The 26527-nt window shown below is 44.0% G+C and overlaps 1 protein-coding gene across 1 annotated transcript in view; it reads right to left on the reverse strand.

Annotated features, from left to right (window-relative positions):
- Positions 1-584: 584 nt before the first annotated feature.
- Positions 585-26527, reverse strand: part of FBXL7 (F-box and leucine rich repeat protein 7) — a 465805-nt gene continuing 439862 nt past the window's right edge. The window contains 3 exon segments of the mRNA XM_070357700.1: positions 585-3935; positions 13094-13331; positions 13333-13706. Of these exon segments, the coding sequence (XP_070213801.1) occupies positions 3199-3935; positions 13094-13331; positions 13333-13706 (1349 nt within the window). The 3' untranslated portion in view covers positions 585-3198.

Below are 26527 nucleotides of genomic sequence, written 5' to 3' on the forward strand. Positions count from 1 at the left end.
GACTCGATGGACATGAGTCTCAGTGAACTCCAGGAGTTGGTGATGGACAGTGAGGCCTGGCGTGCTGCGATTCATGGGGTTGCAAAGAGTCGGACACGACTGAGAGACTGAACTGAACTGAAAATGTTTTTACTTGCTAAAGATGGAATTTTCCATTCATCTCTCAGTACCTGCTTTCTGCCATACTAATTTCTCTGATCTAAAGGTTTGGGTAGGGAGATATTTGGCATTTCCTTTTTTCCAACCGATTGATAATTCTTCCTTTTCAATCAAGTTGCCATATTCCGCTTCTAGGTTTTTTTTTTGTTTGTTTTTTGTTTGTTTTTTTTTTGCTGTACCATCAAAAGGTGGGTTAGGGAACTGAAGATATAAACTGTGAATGTAATGATTTTTACTTACCTGCTAATTTTTAGCCAAAGACAATGAGCTAAGGGGAATGACACAGCCACGGGTGCAACTTTGCCAGCAGCAGCAGTGACCTGACATGCTCTCTATTTCAACAGGAGGCAAGTTTCTCCCTCACTCTTGAATTTCCCCATCTGAACATCAGGCTACTCTGGCCAGGGAATTAAATGAGGCTGAACCCGATTACCAACATATTGCTTTATTTCTTGGTGGTAGTAAGTTAAGGCTTTCTAGAGTCATACAGCACGCAGTGATTTGAACATTAGAATTAAAACAACAACAACAATGAGCATTCAATTTAGCAGAGGCAGGAAGGAAGCAATGTTTAAAAACAGGTAAATTTCCTAGTGAGGCTTTTCGCGTGGTCTCTAAAAATCTGCTGAGCTGTTTCCCCAGGAACCACTGTCATAGATTCATACGACAAGGGGAAGTGGAATGGGTGAAGAGCAGACTGGGAGAAAGACCGAAATGGGGAAAGATAGGGCAAGCCAGGTAATCAGTGTGAAGGCTGGCTTTGTCTCAAGTTTGGAAGACAGTGTAGGTGCTATGGTCAAGAGGTGGTGATCAAGATATTTGGAATGGGACACCCCCTCTCTGGTTGTGTGAGCCGTTTTGGATCTTTCCTCTTATTCCAGGAGTATTACATTGGCTCACTTGGAAGATCTCAGTACCAAGGGTTAGGGACGATCCTTTGTGACTTATATTCTGAAGCTCTGAACAGAGTCACAAGTCACACAGCAGGGGAATGCTATCTTCAATCCCTTTCACAGTTCTAAACTTTGTTACCAGATACTATCCCCAGACAAACAATTCCTTTTTCCCTGTGGCACGTGGCATTGACTGCACCTCCAAGTTGCTGACAGTGTTGATTGGAGAGGTGGCCATATATCATGTGATGCCATCTCACTGCTATCTCCTTCTCAAAATAAGACAAAGACATGCAGGGAGCCTAACATGGGAGTGCAGCTGTCAACTGGTGTATAGGCTGGATGTGAAACTGTTCCATGTGCTTAGCTTGGAGACACTAGGCTCTGAGTGTGGAGGGTGGGTCCTCTGAGAACGAAATGAATGAACTGTTTGGAAAGCAAAGGAGGAGGGGTGTTGCCAGAGAATAATTTAAGAGAGGTCATGGGCTTATTAACAAAAATCAATGAAATGACATGAAAACAAGCAATGGGATTGTTGGCATCCTGACTTCGCATGAATGAGGATAGCAAATGGATTTCCATCCAAATAGGACCATTTCACATTTATACTTGGCAACGGCTTTAATGTTGGATATCAAAGTCTTAGCTGGTGGGCCAGCGCCTACATCTTATCACATGTTCCCTCTTTCATTTGTGGGGCACTTTTGAGTGGACAGGATTTAAACTACCTGGAAATCTGCTCTGCATATTTGAGGAAGGACAAGCAGACATCACAGGGGAGGCACACAAGGTGGCAATCTGCACACGTGACACTTACGACTTAACCTCAATGGGCTTCACGTGATGCAGTCTGGATGCCCAAGGAAATAAACAGATGAGAAAACAGAAATGTGATCTGAATGACAAAGAACCGAGGCATCTGTTCCTGCCAGCTGTAGGGCAGATGTGTGCGTGCACGCCACGTGTGCAGCGACAGGGATTTGAAAAACCCTGGAGGACACGTGTTCTCCTGGGCCTCCCTTGTTAATTAAAAATTGTGAGTGTCTTCCTTCCTACTTGGAAACACTCAGAAAGATCAACCTGACTGGGGGAGGTGGGTTTTGCTGTGATTAGGAATTCCATCACCTCCATGCGATGGGGTGATGCCAAAAGCATGTGTGTACAGAAGCCGTCCATCTGGCTGGGCAAGAGAGGATGACCAAGAGACTCACTCATCAAAAGAAACAAACTGAATGACACTCAGATTAGGGAGAAGAACATATAGGAGGTGGGGTTGGCACGCCTCCTGAAAGCAGTCACAGAATAGATATCCTTGGAAGAGGTAGATGCCTCTTGTGCTGCCAAGGAGCTTGGGTTTACTGACATCCCTTGTTCCCTCGATTCTAAAATGGGCATGAAGCTCATCCTTGATTAGATCAGAGGAAGTCCTCTGATTCAGGGCTGGAAGCAGAAGCCTAGAGAAGTCAAATGCTTTGCCCAAGGTCACACAGCTAGTAAGTGGTGGAGCGGGAGTGGGGTGGAACAAGGCAGGTCTCTTCTTTCACCCTGTTAACTGCTGCAAGTGATCCTTTAAAAGGGTTTATAAGTGCTGCATATATAGCAGGTGCTGTGACATTTATTTAACAAGAATTTTGCTTGGGTATGGGATGGGAGAGTGTGGTTTAGGCCAGTCAAGCAGTTTAAAGAGGAGGAGGTGTGGAGAGCAGTATTATTCTGACGATTTGTTGTTACTGTAGGAGAGGGAGGGGTAGGGTTGGAGAGATGGGGTGCAGAACTCTGGGGATGTGGCCAGGAGGAAAGAAACTGAAAAGGGGATGTTCTTAAAGACATTGCAGTCAGCTTTCTGAGGTACATGTTTTTGAGAAGAGACATCACCACCAATGACCTGATTCCCCCTGCAAAAAACCGTTGTCTGGAATAGAAATGGGGCTCCCTCACCCTCCTTTCCTAGCCCTCTGTTGCCCGTGAGAAATTAGAAAGAAGAAAAGCCAGATCCATAAGAAGAAACTTCCTGGAAGAAAGAAGCTGTTCCGAGTGGGTGTCGGTGCTTACATAGGCTGCTCTGAAAAAAACAAAACAAAACAAAAAAACCAACGTGTTCTGTTCAGGTCTGTACGGTGACAGCGATGGGCGGGAGGCTGTCCCTTCAGAAGAAGGCAGGGTTGGTGTGCTCGATGACGCAGCGCTTGCAGTGGCGTTTCACGAAGCGCAGCGCCTCCACGGACACCTCGCAGTCCTGCACGTTCAGCATCTGCAGGTCAAAGCAGTTGGCCGCCACGATCTGCAGGCCCTGGCCCGTGATGCTCTCGCAAGACTTGAGGCTGAGGCGCTTGAGATTGAAGCAGTTCAGGGCCAGGCACTCCAGGCCCGTGTCAGAGACCAGAGGGCATTTGCCGATGTCCAGGGACTTGAGTTTGGCGCAGTTCTTGGCGAGGTACTCCAGGCCGTGGTCCGTGATGCCCTCGCAGCCCCTGGCATTGAGGTAGCGCAGCTTGCCGCAGTACTTGGCCACGTAGCGGATGCCCACATCGGTGACCCGGCCGCAGTGCGCAATGCTGAGGTACCGCAGGCGGGACTCCAGCTTGGCGATCTCGCGCAGGCCAAAGTCGCTGACGAAGCGGCAGTCGCTGACGCTCAGCTCCTTGATGGAGGTGCAGTAGATCATCAGGTAGCGGAGGCCCTCGTCAGTGAGGCGGACGCAGCGCCGCAGGTACAGGTGGGTCAGCTGCGTGCAGTGGGCCGCGATGGTGTGCAGGCCTTCGTCTTCCAGCACGAAGCAGTCTGTCATGTCCAGGTAGCGGATGGAGATCTGTTTGCCGTGCAAGGGGGACAGTTTAATGGAGGCCTCGCGGGTCAAGCTGATGCAGGTCACCTTGGAGCATCCTAGACGGAGAGACAGAACACACGCTCAGAACGACCTCGGGGAACGGGGAATGGTGGGGGGGCTCCTGAATAGATTCCTACCCCTCTCTGGATTTGGGTCCCTTCCCTTCCTGGCTGCTCAGGAGACGGAATGCAAGAATGGGCTTTCCGTGTTCATCATTTAACTACTCTGGGCTTAAGAGGCTTTGGGGTTTTAGAATCAGAAAGATAAGGGTTCCAATGGATATAGATCCATCAATGGTTGGCCTGACGTTTGGGCAAATCGGTCCTTCAAGTAGGTCCTTTGCTTTAAAATAAGGGTGCTCTGCTTCCCTGGAAGGTGGCTGTAAAGAAGACATGAGACTGTGTGTGTAAATATCCCATCCTGGTTCTGGAAAGTTCAGGAAGCTCAGTTCTTACCCTGCAGTGATCTGGTAGCTCTCTGATCCAAAGAAGTGAGATAGGAAATAGAAGGCTGGACCATGACTGCAGTTTGGCAGAAAGAGCACTGGCTTGGGAGTCACAATCCATCTCAGGTCTACTTTTTATGGTCTGAGGCAGGAGGGTTAAGTTTTCTGAGTCTCAAGACTCTTCTCTGAAATGGGAGTGAGTAGCTGGTATGCCTATAACTCTGGGGATATAATAATGAGGATGCAACCAGGTAATGGATATGGATATACTTTGAAAACCATGGGAAATATATGTCATTAGTCTAACAAAGTGACCGTCTAGGGATTCAGTTCCACCTCCTCTGGTCCAGGAAGAACAAAATCAGGATTATCCTCTATCCCTTCAACCAGTTTGTCCTGCTTTTACCCGCTACGATCTATTTTCACAGCTGCCAGACACATCCTGGAACAGTACTCCTGTCATGCTCAAGGCCGTCTCACTACAAGCGTAAAAGCTAACGTCTAAAGGGGGCCTCCAAGGACCTGCACCCCTGGGCCCTTATGCCTTCCCCCTCTTCCAAGCCCACTGGGCTCCTTGCTAGTTCCCAGATGGCTCAGGTGCCTCCCTGCCTCAGCAACTGTGCACTGGACAGGGCCTCCCTGGATAACGCCCTGGGTCACCCCCACTTTCTTAGGCTTCAGAGCAACTGTCCTTTCATAGGACAACTCTTTGTGAGTCATCCTGAATGAACCAGTACCCTCTGCCTGACTCCCATTTATTTTCAGCATTCGTTATCACTTTGAGGCATTATATACCTATTTATTCACTTTTATTCACATTTATTTATGTGTTTGCTGTCCTCATGGAATGTAAGTTCCTGAGAAAAAAGGACTCACACTCTTCACTGCTGTATCCCTCACACCTGGTTCAGAGCTGGTTCTCACTAAGTACCTGTTGAATGAACAAATGAATGAATGATTTATAGAGTGTATACAGTCCCTATATATCAGGGCTTCTCTGATAGCTCAGTTGGTAAAGGATCCGCCTGCAATGCAGGACACCCCAGTTTGATTCCTGGGTCGGGATGATCTGCTGGAGAAGGGATAGGCTACCCAGTCCAGTATTCTTGGGCTTCCCTGTGGCTCAGCTGGTAAAGAGTCTGCCTGCAATGCGGGAGACCTGGGTTTGATCCCTGGGTTAGGAAGATCCCCTGGAGAAAGGAAAGGCTACCCACTCCAGTATTCTGGCCTGGAGAATTCCATGGACTGTGTAGTTCATGGCGGTCACAAAGAGTCAGACACAACTGAGTGACTTCACTTTCCTTCACTTTCATGCAGTCTTTTATAGGAAAACCTGATGGGATAATCCAACTTCCAACATTTAAATATCCTCAGGATTGTGATCAAGGCTGAGGTATATCTAACATTGATAAACCAACTATTTTATAGTTAATTATAATGCCTTTTATTTCTGTTGAAAGATAACGTTTACAAAGTGCTTTTTATAAACATTTGAGAAAACGTTTATTGATTTTCTTCATTCTTTTTTTTTCACTTGATTCTTCAAACAATCTGTTTTCTAGACAAGGAAATTAGTACTCAGGAAGATATCTTTAGATGCCTCTCTAAACTCCTTTCCCCTAAATATGTGTGGGAATAAATTTTATATGTATATATTTATACCATATATTATATAACTATTATATATTTTATGACATATGAAACACTCATTTCATTATATATTTCAGTTCATTGTATATTACTATTTAAAATATGTACACAGTCTATTTTAGTATATGAACATACATCATTAATATACATAGCCAAATACATCATATAAATGTAATAATACATATATTTCCTTCCACTACGTAGACTGTACATATACTTTTCATTTTCTCTCTCCTCCACCCAAATCCCTCTGCCGCTCTAAAGCCAGGCGCCTCACCTCCGGGGCTCCGCGCCTTGGCTAATGACGTCATCTCCAAGCCTTCTAAGCAACCACGTGATAGTGTTAATGGGGACTTTCCTCCCACTCCTGGCAGGCTGCCCAGGAAACTCTTATAATATAAAATTCAGGTCCTGGGAATAATGACATTCAGAAGCCATGTGCTACCAAGTCGAAGAATTTCAGGAAGGAGCAAAGCATACACCCCAGCATTGGAGAACAAAGATGTGGCTTGTCAGAGCCTGTGCGCACAACTCCAGGGGGCTCTGTGGTTTTGCAGAAGGTGGTTGGTACCCCTCAACTGTCGCTCTGAACTCTCCCTTTGTTTGAAGTTCTTGTTTTACACTGACTGCGATCCTGCTTATGCTGAATCTGTATGTTCACACCGTGGCTGCCCATCTATCATGACGGTGAAGGCACTTAACGATCACAGGACAACTTTGTTCCTAAACTCTTAGTTCCAGTTTCCTATTTAAGAAAGAAATATCCAGTAAAACCTGCTGCATTCCAGGAAGGATACTCTATTCGGTCCAGGGAAACATTTGTCTGCATTTTGAAACCAAACCCCAATTTAATGAAATACTAGCTTAGCTCACTTTTGATGAAGACAAAATCATATCACATTTTGATATGCTTGCATCATTTTAGGTCAATCATTTTAAATTTCAGCTTTAGCCCTTTTATAGATTTGCTAAGTTTGGGTTGAAAATAAACTGATTCATGGCTCAATGGGTAATATCTGTGGGCAGTGGATGCATGTATATATTACAGACTTGCAGAGAACATGAGAAATCATTCCCTTTGAACTTCATTTTTTAAAGATGAGGCATCTCAGATTCAGTGAGATTATATGACTTGTACAGTCAGACTACAGAGAATTTTCCTGATACAAGACTTCTAATATAGCAGGGATGGTAAGAATTGACTAAGAAATAGCATGCAATTGATGAATTGCATGAGAGATGTATGATAGATGTACCAGCATGAAGTGAATATTTAGACACTGGGGTATCATAAGTCTTGGGAGTGGGGATTCTTGGAAGAGAGAAATAATTTGAATACACAAATATGGAACCCAGGTAGTATAAAGTAATAGCAGGAGCAAATTCAAGGGACAGGAAAGCATGGAGGCAGAGGGGGAGTGAGCAGTATTCACAGGATAAAACACAGGATTTATCCTGTGTGGCAGCTAAGATGGGAATAATCCACTGGGTTTGGATCTTGGGGGCCTGTTTTACCATGCAGGATAAGGAGTAGGGATATTACACAACCAGGAGTGGATAGTATGGGTTGAACAAATCTGGGGCTATCTTTAATTAATTCCAGATTTGGTTCAGCTTTCACAAAAATGCTCATTACCACCTTCTCTCATTATTGGGTAATAATACTCTGGGATATAAAAGGATGATATCAACAAAGACCAACTACTGCCTCGTAAGTGTGTTACTGAATAAAACACACATGGGAGAACTTAACATGAATGAACTCATCTAGTCCTCCCAACCGTTTTACTGATGAGGAAGTTTTAGTCACTGCGCTATAGCTTTCCGAGCGCTTGTTCAGAGCAGTCACGAATGACAACTTTGTTTGAACCCTTTAGAAATCAAGATGACTGTTTGGGGCTTTGAAACTCCTCTGTTGAACGAATTACATTATCACAAAATACAGATATAAACTATGCCTCATTTTTTCCCATATAAAACTCATAATGAATTGAGAATACACAAGTACCCAGTTGCAAAACCGAGCAACGCTCTACCTGCTTACACCTGGGAGGATACCCTCAGCTTCCCAGGGGTCAGGCCGGAAAGGCTTTACTTAGGGGATGCTTGCACTGGGCCTCCGGCAATGAGACATCTGTTAAGAAGGTTTTGGGGGAGGTGAAAGGGGGCAGAGGAGGGAATGGCATGCAGGTCAGAGAGGTGCCCACACATCATAGTGTGCACAGGCATGGTGTACTTGGGAAATTCAAATGGTTCCAGGAAACACAGCATTCAGGTTACTAGGGGCAGGGTGAGATTTGAACCTAGAAAGAGCAGCTCATGAGGTGCCATATATGCTTTGCTAAGCAACTTTTTCCCTACATGTCACGAGGAGGGATTGGAGATTTTATGCAGGGAAATGAAGGGTTAGCTTCTCAGTTTGAAAACATTCCTCTGGACCTTGGTTGTGTAGAAGGTGTATGGATGGAGTTGAGGTGGGTGTAAGGCCAGTGATAGGGCAAGCATGCATCCAGGCAGGCAGGCAGAAGAGAGGGGGTGGACTTAACATTCTGGGGGAGTAGAATCACCTGGGCAGGACTCAACTGGTCTCATATAACAGGTCAGGAAGGGTAGTAAGGAGGACTCCCAGGTCTCCAAGTATAGGGGAGCCTTTGGAAGCAACTTCACTTGTAATAATCATAAGATTTAAACTTTAAAAATTGGTTAGTTGTAATATATTCTATTGATGTTTAGAGATGTTATTAATTGTGATGGTTAATTTTATGTGTCAACTTGACTAGGTGACAAAGTGCCAAGATATTTGGCTGAACCTTATTTCTAGGTGTGCCTGTGAGCATTTTTCTGGATAAGATTAACATTTGAACCAGGAGACTCAGGCAGACTGCCCTTCCCAATGCATATGGTTGTTGTCGTTCAGTGGCTAAGTCATTCTTTGCCACCCCATGGACTGCAGCATGCCAAGCTTCCCTATCCTTCACTGTCTTCTGGAGCTTGCTCAAACTCACGTCCATTGAATTGGTGATGCCATCCAGCCATCTCATCCTTTGTTGTCCCCTTCTCCTCCTACCTTCACTCTTTCCCAGCCTCAGGGTCTTTACCAATGAGTCAGTTCTTTGCATCAGGTGGCCAAAGTATTGGAGTTTCAGCTTCAGCATCAGTCCTTCCAATTAATATTCAGGACTGATTTTCTTTAGGATTGACTGGTTTGATGTCCTTGCAGGCCAAGGGACTCTCTAGAGTCTTCTCCAACACCACAGTTCAAAAGCATCAATTCTTCAGTGCTCAACTTTCTTTATGGTCCAACTCTCATATTCATACATGACTACTGGAAAAACCATAGCTTTAACTAGACAGATCTTTTCTGGTAAAGTGATGTCTCTGCTTTTTAATATGCTGTTTAGTAGGTTTGTCATAGCTTTTCTTCCAAGGATTAAGTGTCTTTTCATGTCATGGCTGCAGGCACCATCTGCAGTGATTTTGAAGCCCAATAAAATAAAGTCTGTCACTATTTCCATCTATTTGTTTTCTCATCTATTTGCCATGAAGTGATGGGACCAGATGCTATGATCTTTGTTTTTTGAATGTTGAGTTTTAAGCCAGCTTTTTCATTCTCCTCTTTCACTTTCATCAAGAGGCTCTTTGGTTCCTCTTCGCTTTCTGCCATAAGGGTAGTATCATCTGCATATCTGAGGTTATTGATATTTCTCCGGGCAATGTTGATTCCAGATTGTGCTTCATCCAGCCTGGCATTTTGCATGATGTACTTTGCATATAAGTTAAATAAGCAGGGTGACAATATACAGTGTTAACATACTCCTTTCCTATTTTGGGACCAGTCCCTTATTCCATGTCCAGTTCTAACTGTTGCTTCTTGACCTGCAAACACATTTCTCAAGAGGCAGGTAATCTCTTTACACACACACACACACACACACACACACACACACACACACATATATGGGACATATATATATATAACTGGGACATACATATAAAACACCTCATATATATATAACTGTCCCATATATATATACACATATATATACACACACACACACATACATACACTATTGCTTCTATTTCTCTGGAGAACTGTGTTGTCTAGTCACTCAGTTGTGTCTGACTCTTTGCAACCCCATAGAGTGTTGCTCTCCAGACTCCTCTGTCCATTGGACTCTCCAGGCAAGAATATTGGAATGTGTTGCCATTTCCTTTTCCAGAGGATCTTCCCAACCCAGGGATTGAACCCGAGTCTAATACGCATGAGCAGGCATATTCTTTACCACTGAGTCACCAGCTAAGCCCTAGAGAACCATGACTAAACATTAATAAAAGGTAATAAGTGATAATGAATAAATGCTAGAGCTAGTTATAGTAACTTTCAGTGACTTTTAAAGATAACTTTCAAGGCGGGCATGCTAGGGATGGGAGGGGCAGTTTCACGTTCTCTGGGGGAGTTAAGCTCTAGACAGCCAAGCTCTATACTCAGTGGCAAGTATATTGCCACTGGAAGGCACCGTTCGGAGGTGGTGACACAAATCACCCTTATGAGTTGTTGGGTATTTGGAGTTCATCTACCTGAAAATACCCACCACCATTCCTGACAATATTTAGAATTCTGTGCTCTTGGTGAGTTAGAGATTCCCCCGTTTACACAGTCTTTATTTACACAGATATCCAGGTCAGGTTGATAGGGAGAAGCTTAATACATAACGGTTAGCACAGGGGCCAAGCAGGGTCCACTCACTCAGGCTAGAAGCCCGGAAACTTCCATCCCCAAACAGCACAGGCACTTTCCATATTTCCGAATCTCAAAAGAAGCCCAAAGACAAAATACAATTACTTGCAGCCTGTCCTGAGGGTGCACAGGGGAGCCCCTTTAACAAAGATGGGGATTCCAAAACAGTGTCATTTTCTAATCTAAGAAAAATAAAAGAAAATGAGGTGTTTATAAAAGAGGCCCACAGGATTTAGAACCTTTGAATGTTAAAGAATCCAATCCCTTAGTCCCCACACCCTTTTTTTTTTTTTTTTTTTAAAGAAGAGGAAAGACATCTAGGGAAAGCTGTGAACTGTCCCAAATCACAGACTTTTGAAGCTAGTTCCCACCGCATCATAATGCTTTCTCTTTCCAGAATTCCTTGAGGGGGAAATGTAAGAAAACCTCTTCGTTTCCTGCTTCTTTATGCCAACAGCTGCTCACGACTAACTGAACATACGGTTTCCATGGCTTTGTGCTGGAGCCAACTCAAGGAGGGGAGCAGGGAAAGAATGTACGAGAAATAATTGACTGTCATCGGAAATATTTTCAGATGTCGGTTTTCAAAAGAGAGTGAGCTCCAAGAGCTGACTTTTACCTCAGGTTTTGTTAGAGGATATCATTTACCTCAGATGCTGGTAAATCCCCAACTCTATTTCTTGGCCTGTTCAGTGGTTTTTACTTTCGACCCCTCCCCAACAGTCCCTGAGGTTGTGGCTCGCGCTGCTCATTTCTTTAACTCCCAGTTGCATCTCACACACTCCAGCCGCTCAAATGTGTGTCTTTTGACTGGGTAGCAGATGAGATAAAGAAAGGCTGTTAGTCTGGCTGGATCCACGTCTGGCGCCTCAGTGCGAGTCTGGGCTTTAATTCTTCCTGCCTGTGAGAGGTTTGAAAGCAAAGCAGCCATGCTGGGAATTCCTTCATTTTAAAAAAAGAACTAAAGGGTTTCCCTCATAGCTCAGTTGGTAAAGAATCTGCCTGCAATGCAGGAGACCCTGGTTCGATTCCTGGGTCGGGAAGATCTGCTGGAGAAGGGAAAGGCTACCCACTCCAGTATTCTTGGGCTTCCCTTGTGGCTCAGCTGGTAAAGAATCCACCTGCATTGCAGGAGACTTGGGTTCGATCCTTGGGTTGGGAAGATCCCCTGGAGAAGGGAAAGGCTATCCACTCCAGTATTCTGGCCTGGAGAATTCTATGGACTGTATAAATCCATGGAGTTGCAAAGAGGAGGACACGACTGAGCAACTTTCACTTCACTTTCAAAGGCTTCACTTGGTGGGCCCTACCCTTGTACTCTGTAATTAAGAATACTGCTTGATGGCAGAGGCCAACACAATACTGTGAAATGATTTTCCTTCAATTAAAAATAAATAAGTTTGGGAAATACAAAGAATATTGCTTGAGAAAAGATGCAAAAGCAACCCAAGGCTGAGGAGGGTAGGAGTGTAATATGAGGAGACGCTGAGCCATGATGGATTTTTCCCAGTGTCTGCAAAATTTCCAGCCATGGTGACCACTGGCCACAGCACAGAATCAGCTTAAACACAGCTCTTAGGCTCCATGCGACAGTGACCAGTGGATGTCAGGGCAGTTTCTAAACTACTTCGGTTTCAGCTAGAGAGCTGGCTCTCATGTATCTGTGATTAGATACTTAGTTCCCATTATCCATGATTTGTGCTGCCCTGCTGGCTCAGTAGGAGACCCAGCTTCGATCCCTGGGTCGGGAAGATCCCCTGGAAAAGGGAACAGCAACTCACTCCAGTATTCTTGCTTGGAGAATTCCAAGGACAGAGGAGCCTGGTGGGCTACAGTCCAGGGGATCTCAAAGAGTCAGATATGACTGAGCGACTAACACCACCACCACCTATCTATGGTTGCTCTGAAATTACTTTGAAAATTATGGGGAGGAAAGACACACTTGACAGTCACACTAACTTGTGGGACTTGCCTAGCTGCTCCAGTGGTTAAGACTTCACCTTCCAAAGCAGGTTCTATCCCTGGTCAGGGAGCTAAGCTCTCACATGCTTCTTGGGCAAGAAACCAAAACATAAATCAGAAGCTATATTGTAACAAATTCAATAAAGACTTTTTAAAAGGTCCACATCAAGAAATAAAAAAGGCACACTAACTTGAATTGCCAGACATAAGATGCCTCTAAGTCCTCTAAGAAGTTGACATCATTTGACAAAAGGGATACCTCTGGCTCCCAGAATCATGGTTCCATAAAGACAGTTTTATAGGAAGAAGAGTCACCCTGCTGAGCCCTGAATATCACAAAGGGGGACCCTTCCCAAGTGTCAGCGTCCTCTCCTGCTTTGGGAGGATGCACTGGGAAGGGCCCACGGATGGCCACGTACCTGACACATCAAGGTGCTCCAGGTTGGGACAGAGGGACACCACGTCGAAGACTGCCTCGTTGGAGATGTTGTAGCAGCCGGAGACTTCCAGCCGCCGGAGCTCCGGGCAGCACTGGGCAATGGTGTAAAGACCTCGGTCCGTGAGCCGCCTGCAGCCACTGACACTGACGGTTTCCAGCATGAGACAGACGTTGGGTGTGTCCTGACAGAGTCTGCGGGTGAGCACCTTGAGGGCGCGGGTCCACGTTGATGGTCTCGCCCGTCAGGCGGATAGTCCTCCAGAGGCGCGGGTCCCAGGCCAGGTTGTACCAGCGGCGGCACACGCGCGCGCAGCGGCACAGCTGGTTGGTGGGCAGGAAGGAGAAGACCTGCACCATGGCGTGGTCCGGGAGCCGCTCGATGCTGGCCTGCTCCTTCTGGGGCCTGGAGGCCAGCCGGATGAGCGGGTGGGTGAGGCGGGTCGGGGGCGGGGAGTGGACCATGGCCACCGTCTCCCCGGTGATGGAGGACGAGGAGGTGGACGAGCCCCTTCCATTCTGAAATCCCGGCAGGTTGGGTGGACATATCAAGGCTGGGCTGGGCGTGCTCAGTGTGCGCATGCTCAGGTCGGAGTCTGGCAAAGGACAGAGAACAAAGGGTTAAGGATGGACGGGGCGGAGTGGCGGGGGTGGGGGCGGGGGAGGCCGGGAAGGAGGCAGGGAGGTGGCACCCTGTCCACTGACATCCTTCCTGGGCAGACGCCGGCTCAATCTGTCTCATTGGAAGCAGGAGCCCACGCAAGTTTTCCCCATTAAGAAAAGGGCTAATTCTTCACTATCTCCCCAGGGGTGGGCAAACTATCTCTAAAGGGTCAGATAAGAAATAGCGGAAGCACTGCAGGCCATCTGGGTTCCATCCCTGTTGCAATTACTCAGTCCTGCTGTTTTAGTGCAAAAGCTGCCATAAACAACACGAAAACAAGCCCAGCCGTCCTGGCTATTTTTCCATAAAACTTGTTCTGTAAAAACAGATCAGCTGATTTGGCCCCAGGGTTATAGTTTTCTGACCTCTGATCTACATTAATGGTGATTATCTAAAGGGCACAACTCCAAAGTTTTATTATTTCTATACTGGGAGAAGAAAGCTCATATATTGTGAACACAAACTGATTTATTTTGGTTAGGCAGATGCTTACGCTTCATTTATAAAGGAGAGGAATGCATTTTAAAGGAGAAGACTGGCCAGTGGGGAGAGAGCATTAGCTATCTTTGCCCTCACCTGCCCCCTAGTGTCCAGCCCCCCATCTTTTGATAATGGTACCCCAAACTCTGTGATCTGGGTTCTGGAGAGCCACCCTGCTTCCTTCCCCTGTCAGACTAGGCACTTCAGATGGTATTTGCAGTCCTTGAATATCTGTTGCAATATTTATTTTTCTTTCTTATCAATAATTCCTCACTTTGCATTTGAATAATGTGACTTTTTTTTCTGTTCCTTGGAACCAAAAAGGTCACTTGATGAAGAAGTAAATGGTTTTTAAATTTATGAGGGATTGAGAGACCTTTAGAATGCTGCTTTAAGAAATCTGCTCATTTCATATCCCTCCCCCAACCTTGATATATATATATATGGAAGAATTTATTCTTGCCCTATATAAATGTTTGTATGTTATACATTTTACATATATAGATGGATAGATTTATTTAGGAAGACATTTATTCTTTCTAAATATGTTTATATATTTCATACATGTATGAATATATATATATATACACACACACATGCACACACACACATATATTGTATATATATATATATATATATATAGAGAGAGAGAGAGAGAGAGAGAGTTTACCTCCAAAATACACAATTCTTTACCTGTGAAATAAGTGAATTGGTCTAGATAATTTCTAAGTCACTTTCAGCTCTAATTAAGCTCTAAAGACTTAAACAAAAATTTTATCCTTGTGTGCTTTTTCACATTTTGTATCTTGGGAATTTTCATTCAAACACTTGTCTTTTCAAAGAACTCCCAGTAATAACACATAGAACTTCTGACACAGGACATCTCTGCTGTGTATTTGTAGTTTTCTCATTGATAGATTTTTTCTATGTTTTCTTTTAAATTTACTTCTCTGTGGCCTAACACTGAAGATGCCCTACACAGGTCACCACTTTTCTCCTGGAGCATCTTTGAATTATTGTCTGCCCCTCCCTCAGCCCCATACACTTACAGACACACCTTGTCTGCCTCTTGAAGTATGTAATCTTTTGTGACTGAGTGCAACTGCCACCCCCTAAGAATAGTTGGGCTTCCAATGGCACACCACTCCAGTACTCTTGCCTGGAAAATCCCATGGATGGAGGAGCCTGGAAGGCTGCAGTCCATGGGGTCACTGAGGGTCAGACACGACTGAGCGACTTCACTTTCACTTTTCACTTTCATGCATTGGAGAAGGAAATGGCAACCCACTACTGTATTCTTGCCTGGAGAATCCGAGGGACAGGGGAGCCTGGTGGGCTGCTGTCTATGGGGTCGCACAGAGTCGGACACGACTGAAGTAACTTAGCAGCAGCAGCCTAGCTCAGTTGGTGAAGAATCTGCCTGCAATGCAGGAGACCCCAGTTTGATTCCTGGGTCTGGAAAATCCGCTGGAGAAGGGATAGCCTACCCACTCCTATATTCTTGGGCTTCCCTTGGGGCTCAACTGGTAAAGAATCCTCCTACAATGTGGGGGACCTGGGTTCGATCCCTGGGTTGGGAAGATCCCCTGGAGAAGGGAAAGGCTACCCTTTCACAGAATACCACTCCAGTATTCTGGCCTGGAGAATTCCATGGACTTTACAGTCCATGGGGTGGCAAAGAGTCTGACATGACTGAGTGACTTTCACTTCACTAATAGTTCCTTTCTGTCTTTGAGATAAAATGAATTCCTTCCCTTTTGAAATCCCCACCCTTCCTTATACAGGCAAGTGTGAATTTATCTTTCCCTATTGCTTGATTGTATTATTTTTCTCACTTTTGCATTTCTCCCTATATCCCCATATCCTTTGTCATGTGATTCTGCAGTCTTCCTAGGCAGAGTATATTTCTTCAGTCCAGTGATGTGGGCTTTGGCCATGTGACTTGCTTTGGTTAGCAGATCTTAGGGGATGTGATTTGCCCAAAGCCATTTGTGTGGTTGGGCTTGCCCACCTGTTTCTATCATCACCCTGGGAAGAACATCCTCAGTTGGTTCACTGACCTTAGAATGACGAGAAGCCCATCACCTCATCAGATGAGCAGACAGAAGTGGCTCCAACCTGCAGCTTAGAGCCAAGCTCAACCAAAAGCTTAGAGCCAAGCTCAACCAAACCTGGCTGGAGTCAACAAATGCCCAAGTGAACAACAGATGTGTGAGCTGGAATACTGAGGTTTGGGGTGATTTGTAATACAGCACCCCCATGGCAACAGATGATGGATACAACTTCTACTACACTAAAAACCCCTTTGAGACAAGGATTGAATGCTCTTCTTCTTTGCGTCCTGGCGGTGCCTGACATGGTTTATGGTAGAAGTGCTTCTGTGTGTGCTCGGTCGTGTCGGACTCTTTTGAGACCTCATGGACTGTAGCCCTCCAGGCTCCTCTGTCCATGGGATTAGTTTCCAGGCAAGAATACTAGAGTGGGTTGCTGTGCCCTCCTCCAGGGGATCTTTCAGACCCAGGGGTTGAACCTGAGCCTCCTGCATTGGCAAGCAGATTCTTTACCACTATGATACCAGGGAAGCCTTATGGTACATAAGGCTGGGATTTGAAAGGAAGCATTTATATGTTTAATATCTAGCTTGGCATGTACTTTTCTATCCCAGCTGGTATACATACTGCATTTTAAATCATTCATAAGAAAAAAAAATGCACTTCTGTCTTTTGTAATCAGCTAAAATAAACAGTACATCTTTAAGGAAAACCTTAAGTGTAAACCAATTAAGGGTTTGAAAACTGCCATCCAAGCTACCACAGTACTAACCATTATTACATGAACTCCTAGAATTGCCTCTAAAGTTACCATTTTTCTTAGGAGTTTGAACAACTTCTTTTGGATCAGGGAGGAGGGACAATCTTAGGTTTTCAGCTCTGACATTTTAGCAGCTGTGGAGGCTCTGAAATCTCTCTCCTGCCTGCCTCTGGTCCGTTCATCTTAAAAGAGAAAGACGCTTAACTGTTCTGCGAAGACCTGTGTAGTTTGATCTGGGCCCTGGAGGAATGGACTCTTCTTATGGTGGGGGTGGAGGTAGATTCCTAAAACCTGTGTCTATAATGGATTCACTTTTCATCATTCTTTTATATTCCCAGCACTGGATCACAGGAACACATACAGATTGCCTAGCTCTGCTCTTAGTATTTTTTTTTTTTCTTTCTCTTCTTTGCCAATAATCATGCCCTGGCATTAATGGAGTCCACACTCATAAAGTGATGGCAGTCTGGCACCCCTGTGGGAAACATTCTGCCCTGGGAGGCTCTGGAGCACAGTAATGGCTCTCCACTCCAGCTCTTAGCAGCAGGACTCTCAGCAGTAATTCAGGACAGCAGTGCACTGGGGGCTAAGCAGGGGAGCCTAGGAGATTTCAGCCAGGAGAGCTGGATGTCTCCTTTTGCCAGAGCACGCACCAGGATTCTCTTGAGTTCTTTGTGCTCATTCTGTGTGCATGCCTAGTCGCTTCAATCATGTCCGACTCTTTGCGACCCCATGGACTGTAGCCCACCGGGCTCCTCTGTCCATGGGATTCTCCAGGCAAGAGTACTAGAGAGGGTTGCCATGCCCTCTTCCAGGGGATCTTCCTGACCCAGGGATCGAACTCATGTCTCCTGCATTGCAGGCAGATTCTTTACCGCTGAGCCACCAGAGAAGCTTATTCTACAGTAGGTCAAAAACCCTCCGAGAATTTCTGAAAGGATACAGTCTGTTGTAATTGAATGAACTGCACTCGATAATTAGAAAAAGGATGAAGAATGACGAGTAATGCTATGGTCTAAATGTTGCTAGCTGTCTCACATTTGTGTGCTGAGTGAATGTTAACTCCCGAAGTGATGGTAGGATGGAGGGTGGAGACTTTGGGAAGTGATTAGGTCTTGAGAGTTGAACCTTCGTGAACGGGCTCAGTGCCCTCATAAAACAGACCCCAGGAACTGGCTCTCACTTCCGCCCCGTGAGGTGACGGTGAGGAGGCAGACTTATGAGGAAGTGGGCCGCCAGCAGATACTCAATCTGCCAGCATCTTGATCTGGGACTTCTAGAACTGTGAGAAATACATTTTTCTTCCTTATAAGCCACCCAGTCTGCGGTATTTTTCTACAGACAAATAACAACTAGAGATGTTCATGCCCAGATGTTGTCACAAAGTATCTTTTCTTGATATTTTATGTCTCTCTCTCTCTCTATATATATATATATATAGGGAAATATAAATATATAAATATTTTTTCATTGCACATATGCTCACATACACACATAAACACATTTTTAATTTGGAAATAAATGTTATTATGGATAAAATACACATAGTTGCCACAGAGTTTCTCTTCCCCTTGGGGACTCAGAGCCATTTATTGCCACAAGGTATGATGTATAATAACAAGAAGTAGTTTTTCCTTACAGAATGATCAACAGTCCCAGAGTATAAATGCACGTGTGCCAGGAAAGGAGAGTATGGCTTCAGATTCAAAACGAGGACCATTTCTATTACCAAGTGGTGTACTCCATGTGCACACAGCCCGGCAGGAGGACCTAGTGCTCTCTTTGCACGCGATTTTTTTCTCCTTTGTCACTTTCAGAGCACTGGCTGCTAAATGGACAATGGCAAGAGCTTCTATTTTTTCTGATACAGATTAGAAACAAGGATGTTGATATTTGATCCCTGGACATACACTCGAGAGGAAATGATCAAAGACAAATATTAAGATGATAGAGAGAAGCAATTTGGAACCCTTCTCCTGGCCTTAGATGACACTGCAAGACAAACAGAAGCAAGAAGAAAGCTGACTTTATTTGAACTCAGAATATAAATTCAGACTATTTTGTAGGAATGAACATATTTTCATATCTGAATACCTACTCCAAGTGAATTTCTACCTATCTGATGTCTTGAGGGCAAAATCAACCCACTTATCTTAGCAGTAAGATGGTCCTATTGGGCGACGACACAGAATAACTGAGAGGGTATTATCGCCACTTTTAATACACTGTACACTTTCTTATCCATTTATATAAATTAGCCATTATGTTACATCTTTCTTTAGTGTGCCCCCTAGGCAAATGGTGAGATGTATGAATAACATATGGAAGAACTCTTCCCTGAGAAGCATTATTTTGAGAAGCAAAAGTAGCACTTGCAAAAACTGCCTGTGCTCAGCTGCTACATTGTCTCTGATTCTTTGCCACCTCATGGACTATAGCCTCCCAGGCTCCTCTGTTCCTGGGATTTTCCAGGCCAGAATCCTGGAGTGGGATGCTATTTCCTTCTCCAGGGGATCTTCTCAATCCAGGGATCAAACCTGAGTCTCCTGCATTGGCAGACAGATTCTTTACCACTAAGCCACCAGGGAAGCCCTTGCAAAAAGTACTAAGTGAAATATACATTTCCAAAAGCTTCTGTCAAGAGTCAAATCTACGATAACTGGAAATGGGCATCATGATGAAATGGAACAGAGTAGCTTGTTTGGAGCCTCCCTTCCCTGTTGCTTCTGTGGTATCCACATTGCCATGAGATGCAGGTATCACCCACACAATGTTCTTGGCAAGGATCACTGCAAACCGGCATATGCAACGGCCACTAGTATCAATTAATTAAAGATCAAATGTCCCCTGAAATACCAGGACAAGGAATGCCCAAACTCTTAGGAGATAAATACATCTTCTTAACATCTGAAAAATTTCCAGAATGTAAAAAGGAGGTGGCTTTTTTAAATTTACCAAATGGCTATTTACTCTGCTGACATTCTTTGAGCAAACTTTTTTCAATAATAAGTACACAAATTGATAGGGAACTCAGTTAAAAGTATACTCAATGAATTACTTCATGGTAGGTAAGATGGATGGGTGAATGGAAGAAAGAATGGACAAACAGACAAAGGTACAAAATGAAAACATAAAATCTGCAGAAAGGGCATGTTTGGTTACATATAAATATGTAAATGTTAAAGAAGTTGTTAATCATGAATATGTAAGACTCTAAGAAAGACAGAGATGAACACATGTAAATGTCATGAAAGCAGAATGGGGTAATTTATGGAGAAATAAGCAAACCATTTATTTGCAATAGGACATTATTTTGTGACCTATCTGTTTTTCCTAATGATATCAAGAAGCTGGAAATATTCCCCAAATTGATATATGACACAAAAACACCTACCACGGATGTCTGCAGGAAAATATACAGAATAAACTGCAAGGGATACATAGTGATAGACATTGGGTATTCAAATTCAGTAGTCTGGGCTGCTGCAGAGTCTTGGATTACAGATTTACAGGCAGGAAAGAAAGTGACAATTCATTTACTCATTGGATCATTTAACATGCTGCTGCTGCTAAGTCACTTCAGTCGTGTCTGACTCTGTGCCACCCCATAGATGGCAGCCCACCAGGCTCCCCCGTCCCTGGAATTCTCCAGGCAAGAACACTGGAGTGGGTTGCCATTTCCTTCTCCAATGCATGAAAGTGAAAAGTGAAAGTGAAGTCGCTCAGTTGTGTCCAACCCTCAGTGACCCCATGGACTGCAGCCTTCCAGGCTCCTCTGTCCATGGGGTTTTCCAGGCAAGAGTACTGGAGTGGGGTGCCACATGTTTACTATTGTCTGAGAGCCTGGTGGGGTCTGGAAGGGAGGAGTTTTTGCATTTGACTAAATTATAAAGTGGGCTTCCCAGGTGGCACTAGTGGTAAAGAATCAGCCTGCCAATGTAGGAGACATTAAGAGACATGGGTTCTATCCCTGGATGGGGAAGATCCCCTGGAGGAGGACATGGATCCCCACTCAAGTATTCTTGTCTGGAGAATCCCATGGACAGAGGAGCCTGGCAGGCTCCATAGGGTCCATAGGATTGCACAGAGTCAGACCCAACTGAAGCGACTTAGCACAGAGGCACGAAGATTATAAAGGAAATATTCCTGACCCACCACCTTTCTGCACTACAGCCCCATTCAAGTACTTCCACAGCAAAGACCCCGCCCTTTTCCAAAAGCTTGTAGCCTTTAGGGAGAGAAAAAAACTCTCTATTGAGAATGTGTCTGCATCAGACAAAATCCAGGCTGAGAAGGAGAGCAAAGTAGGTCCAAGTCTGAAAAAAATATCAGTTTTCAGAAGTCTAAGGTAAGGACAATGAAAATATAAAATCTCCCAATAATTTGAATGAAAGACTTTTTAATTTGAATTAATATGTTTAGTAAAAACTTTTGAATTTTCTCAAAATGAGGCTAATTTTCATTTCCTACAATGGAGATCCTAGGTCAAATAAATGTAGTTATATTTTTTATATTGATATTTTCATCTGTTGTCTAAAATAAGAGACAGTGAATTCTTTAAAGTTTAAGAACTTGTTGCTCCATTATTAATTTAAAATATTTCCAAGTATGTGATATATGTGTGAATGATATGTTTTATGCTCTTAAATATGTAAAGAATACCCAAAAGTATAGCTGTCTTTTTCTGAGGGGAAAAAAACCCTATGAACTTTCCTACTTATGGTTGCAAACGTCCTGGAAATTCTGCCTCTTTGGTAATTATAACACAGTATCAAAAATATTCAAGGCATCTCATGCACACATGCTTATTAGACACATTTTCTTCTAACGAGATAGCTGCTTGTTCTGTACAAGTTTTTATTTTCAAACCACTGCTGTTTATACTCTAGGAAGTCATATTTACATTACATTGGCCTTTCAAAGTCAAAATTTACAAAGCTACTCTGCATTTTCCCCCTGTGATTACCAAAACTTTTGTGCAAGATGCTTTCCATTATAAGTTGTCTTTCTACTCCAGAATTCTTGCCATAAAAAGCAAAGTTTCTTTTCTTAGCTTAAACTCAAGCTTAAAAAAATAGATCCATAAAACCTAGCTTGTGAAAAAAAAATACAATCTAAGGGATCTTTTTCTTCTTGTTTCATTTCAAAATATTTTCTTTTAATGTGGTTCACATCATATCCACACCCTAAAATTTATTTAAGGTATTGGTTGCTATGAGGCGGAAATTTATATAGACAAGGTTAACCTTGCATTTTACCCAGAAGTTACCTTTAGGACTCAAGGGTTCTTGCTCGGAGGTCATCCAGACGGTGGCACCCTCAAGCGGGTGTGCATGCTAAGTCACTCAGTCATGTCCGACTCTGTGTGACGCCCATGGACTGTGGCCCGCCAGGCTCCTCTGTCCAGGGATTCTCTAGGCATGAATACTGGAGTGGGTTGCCATGCCCTCCTCCAGGGGAGCTCCCCTACCCAGAGATGGAACCCACGTCTCCCGTGTCTCCTGCACTGGCAGACACGTTCTTCACCACTAGCGCCACCTGGGAAGCCCATGGCACCCTCAAGATCAGATTAAAGCTAGGGCATTTTTTTTTTTTTTAATGGTACAGATGAACTTATTTGCAGGGTAGGAATAGAGATGCAGATGTAGGGAATGCACATGTAGACGCGGGGTGTAGGGGGATGAATTGAGAGGTTGGGATTGATGTATGTGCACACGCGTGTGTAAAATAGACAGCTAGTGCGAACTTGCTTTACCTGCTGTATAGCGCAGGGAGCTCAGCCCAGTGCTCTGTGATAACCTAAATGGATAGGGTGGGTGGGGGCGGGGGGGTCCAAGAGGGAGGGGATATGTGTATACATATAACTGACTTACTTGGTTGTACAGCAGAAACTACCACAGCATTATAGAGCAAATATACCCCAATTTGAAATAAAACATAAGAAGAATAAAAGGGTAAGATTTCTGTCCAAGAACAAAACTCTGCTTTGTTGGTCACCTGGATCAGTTCTCTTAAGGGCAGAGCTTGGTGACTGGTCCCTGAAATCTTGACAAGGATGTCAAGGGTCCTCTCATATCATAAGATGGAGTCTAGTCCAATGCCTGGCTCTATTTTTATGCCTAAAATAGATTCTAAAAAATTCTAAACACCAGTTCTTCAATTTATCCAGTTTTTGACTCACACTGATTTGAATATGGATTGTGTTTTATCCTTTAGTTCTTCTAAAAGGGAAGAGTCATGCAGCTAAAGAAGCCTTTAACCCATGTTGCCCTAAAAGACATAAATATAATGGATGAGATGTACAGAAGCACAAGCTGAAATCAAGATTGCCGGGAGAAGTATCAATGACCTCAGATATGCAGACGACACCACCCTTATGGCAGAAAGTGAAGAGGAGCTAAAAAGCCTCTTGATGAAAGTGAGAGAGGAGAGTGAAAAAGTTGGCTTAAAGCTCAACATTCAGAAAGCAAAGATCATGGCATCTGGTCCCATCACTTCATGGCAAATAGATGGAGAAACAGTGGAAAGAGTGGCTGACTTTATTTTTTTGGGCTCCAAAATCACTGCAGATGGTGACTGCAGCCATGAAATTAAAAGACGCTTACTCATTAGAAGGAAAGTTATGACAAACATAGCATATTAAAAAGCAGAGTCATTACTTTGCCAACAAAGGTCCGTCTAGTCAAGGCTATGGTTTTTCCAGTGGTCATGTATGGATGTGAGAGTTGGACTGTGAAGAAAGCTGAGCGCTGAAGAATTGATGCTTTTGAACTGTGGTGTTGGAGAAGACTCTTGAGAGTCCCTTGGACTGCAAGGAGATCCAACCAGTCCATCCTAAAGGAGATCAGTCCTGGGTGTTCATTGGAAGGACTGATGTTGAAGATGAAACTCCAGTACTTTGGCCACCTGATGGGAAGAGCTGAGTCATCTGAAAAGACCCTGATGCTGGGAAGGATTGAGGTCAGGAGGAGAAGGGGATGATAGAAGATTAGATGGTTGGATGGCATCACTGACTCAATGGACATGAGTTTGGGTGAACTATGGGAGTTGGTGATGGACAGAGAGGCCTGGCATGCTGCAGTTCATGGGGTCGCAAAGAGTTGGACACAACTGAGCGGCTGAACTGAACTGAACTGATGTACAGAATGGCATCTCAGGAATCTATATAGTGCAGGTTGATTCACTTTCAATGCTGAATATCTAGAAAGGATCTTTTAGATAATTTATGCCCAATGAAACTTCAAGTGACCTTAGATACTATGTCAGAGTCCTGGATTATAATTCACAGCCTCCTTATGGTTTTATTTTGTGTTCAAACAATGACGTCTTAGTATTTTTGAAAGTCTGCAAAATAGCAAAGGGGGATAACCTTATACTAGTTATTCTTTAATGGAAATTAGGATGGTTCACCCTGAGGGAAAGTACCACTGTTAGATACTATCCTTTTCAAAAGGTGAGGCTATAATCTCCTTAGGGTAGAGCATGTTTAGAACCTCTTTAAATACGTGTTAATCTTCCTTTTTAATTAAAAGAAAGATTCATATTGAAAGTCTTTGATAGCCAGCATTATTTAGCTAGCATTTAATAACATTGTAATGTTTTTAAACATTAAATTTACATTTAAATGTTTAAACAATAAACATTTAAACTGTTCACTGTAATTTATTTTAATTTAAAAATCATTTAATTTTGACAAGTGATACTGGTCTTTCCAGGAAGATAATGTAGTATTTGGCTTTTAGATAATTTAAATTTACTTCTAAAAATATTAAGTGAATAGTAGTACAGATGATGAGGAGATACAGCAAAAACCATGAAGGCATTTGTAAATGTCTCAAGTTTAGGAAATGCTGTTATGGCAGAAAGAGCACTGAACTTGGATGAACTTGGATTCCTGCCTCTGCTCTACTCTGTGCAGTTGCATCATCTGAGACAAGTGGCTGCAACTCCAGGGGCCACTGGCCTCCTCTTGTGGAAATTAGAAATAATTCCACCCACTTTACAGAGTAGTTAGATGGAGTCGATGAAAGGTGATATTGTTATCAGTAGACGCATTGGACAAAAATGATAGTCTCTACTGAGGACTTCCTGGGGAGACATTCTGGGCCCTCCAGCTGTGGGGGCTATGTTTTGAGGACTGTATGCTTCTGGATTTCCTGGTATATTCCCATCTTCACAAATTCCTTATTGTTGCTGCCATAAACTTTTGAAATGTCTTTCACATCAGTGGGGTGAGGGGCGGGGATGTGAATGTAGCCTTATTTGGAAATGGAGACTTTGAAGATGTAATTAAGATGCCATCATACTCAGTTAGGGTGATTCCTAATCCAATATAGCTGGTGTCCTTGTAAGAAAAGAAACAGAGACTTGGGGAGAGAAGACCGAGAAAGACACAGAGGTAAGAGGGCCACACAAAGACGGAGGCAGAGACTGGAGGTTCAGTTTTGTTCAGTTCAGTTCAGTCGCTCAGTCGTGTCCGACTCTTTGCAACCCCATGAATCGCAACACGCCAGCCCTCCCTGTCCATCACCATCTCCCAGAGTTCACTCAAACTCACGGCCATCAAGTCGGTGATGCCATCCAGCCATCTCATCCTCTGTTGTCCCCTTCTCCTCCTGCCCCCAATCCCTCCCAGCATCAGAGTCTTTTCCAATGAGTCAACTTTTCGCATGAGGTAGCCAAAGTACTGGAGTTTCAGTTTTAGCATCATTCCTTCCAAAGAAATCCCAGGGCTGATCTCCTTCAGAATGGACTGGTTGGATCTCCTTGCAGTCCAAGGGACTCTCAAGAGTCTTCTCCAACACCACAGTTCAAAGGCATCAATACTTCGGCACTCAGCTTTCTTCACAGTCCAACTCTCACATCCATACATGACCATTATGCTGCCGTAAACCAAGGAACGTCTGGGGCCCCCAGCAGCTGAAAGAGACAAGAAGGAAGCATTCTCCATGACTCTGCAGCACCCTGATTTGGACTTGTGACCTCCAGAACTGTGACACCACAGATTCTGTTATATTATCTGGTTTGTCTACTTTGGAAAGGCAGCCCCCCAAAAGCCAGCACACTTCTTGCACACTTTTTGACTGAATGATTACCATGTGCCAGGCATTGTATTAGGCACTACCTAGGTAACAAGGTCAAACGTTGTTAGAGGGTGTGGGAGACTCTTTTTCCCAAATTCACATCTCAGAGCACATGTCTCCTGGCCCAGAAGTCCTGCGCCCCTAGACTAACTAACTGGTTGATTCCCAGTCACTGCTCAAATTCCCGGTAGGATGTCAGTTTCTCTATCAAGCCTTTCCAGATCCACCCAGGTTGAATTATTTAACCACTTTTACTGTTTCCATGGAAGTATAATCTATCTGTACCATAGCCTTTTCACACAGTATCTCTGCATCCACTGGTCTGCAAGTACCTTGGAGTATTTCCTGCATCTCTAAGTCAGTCCAGGGTTTCACCTGG

This window comes from Bos mutus, chromosome 20 (assembly GCF_027580195.1).
Source record: "Bos mutus isolate GX-2022 chromosome 20, NWIPB_WYAK_1.1, whole genome shotgun sequence".
Lineage (NCBI taxonomy): Eukaryota > Metazoa > Chordata > Mammalia > Artiodactyla > Bovidae > Bos > Bos mutus.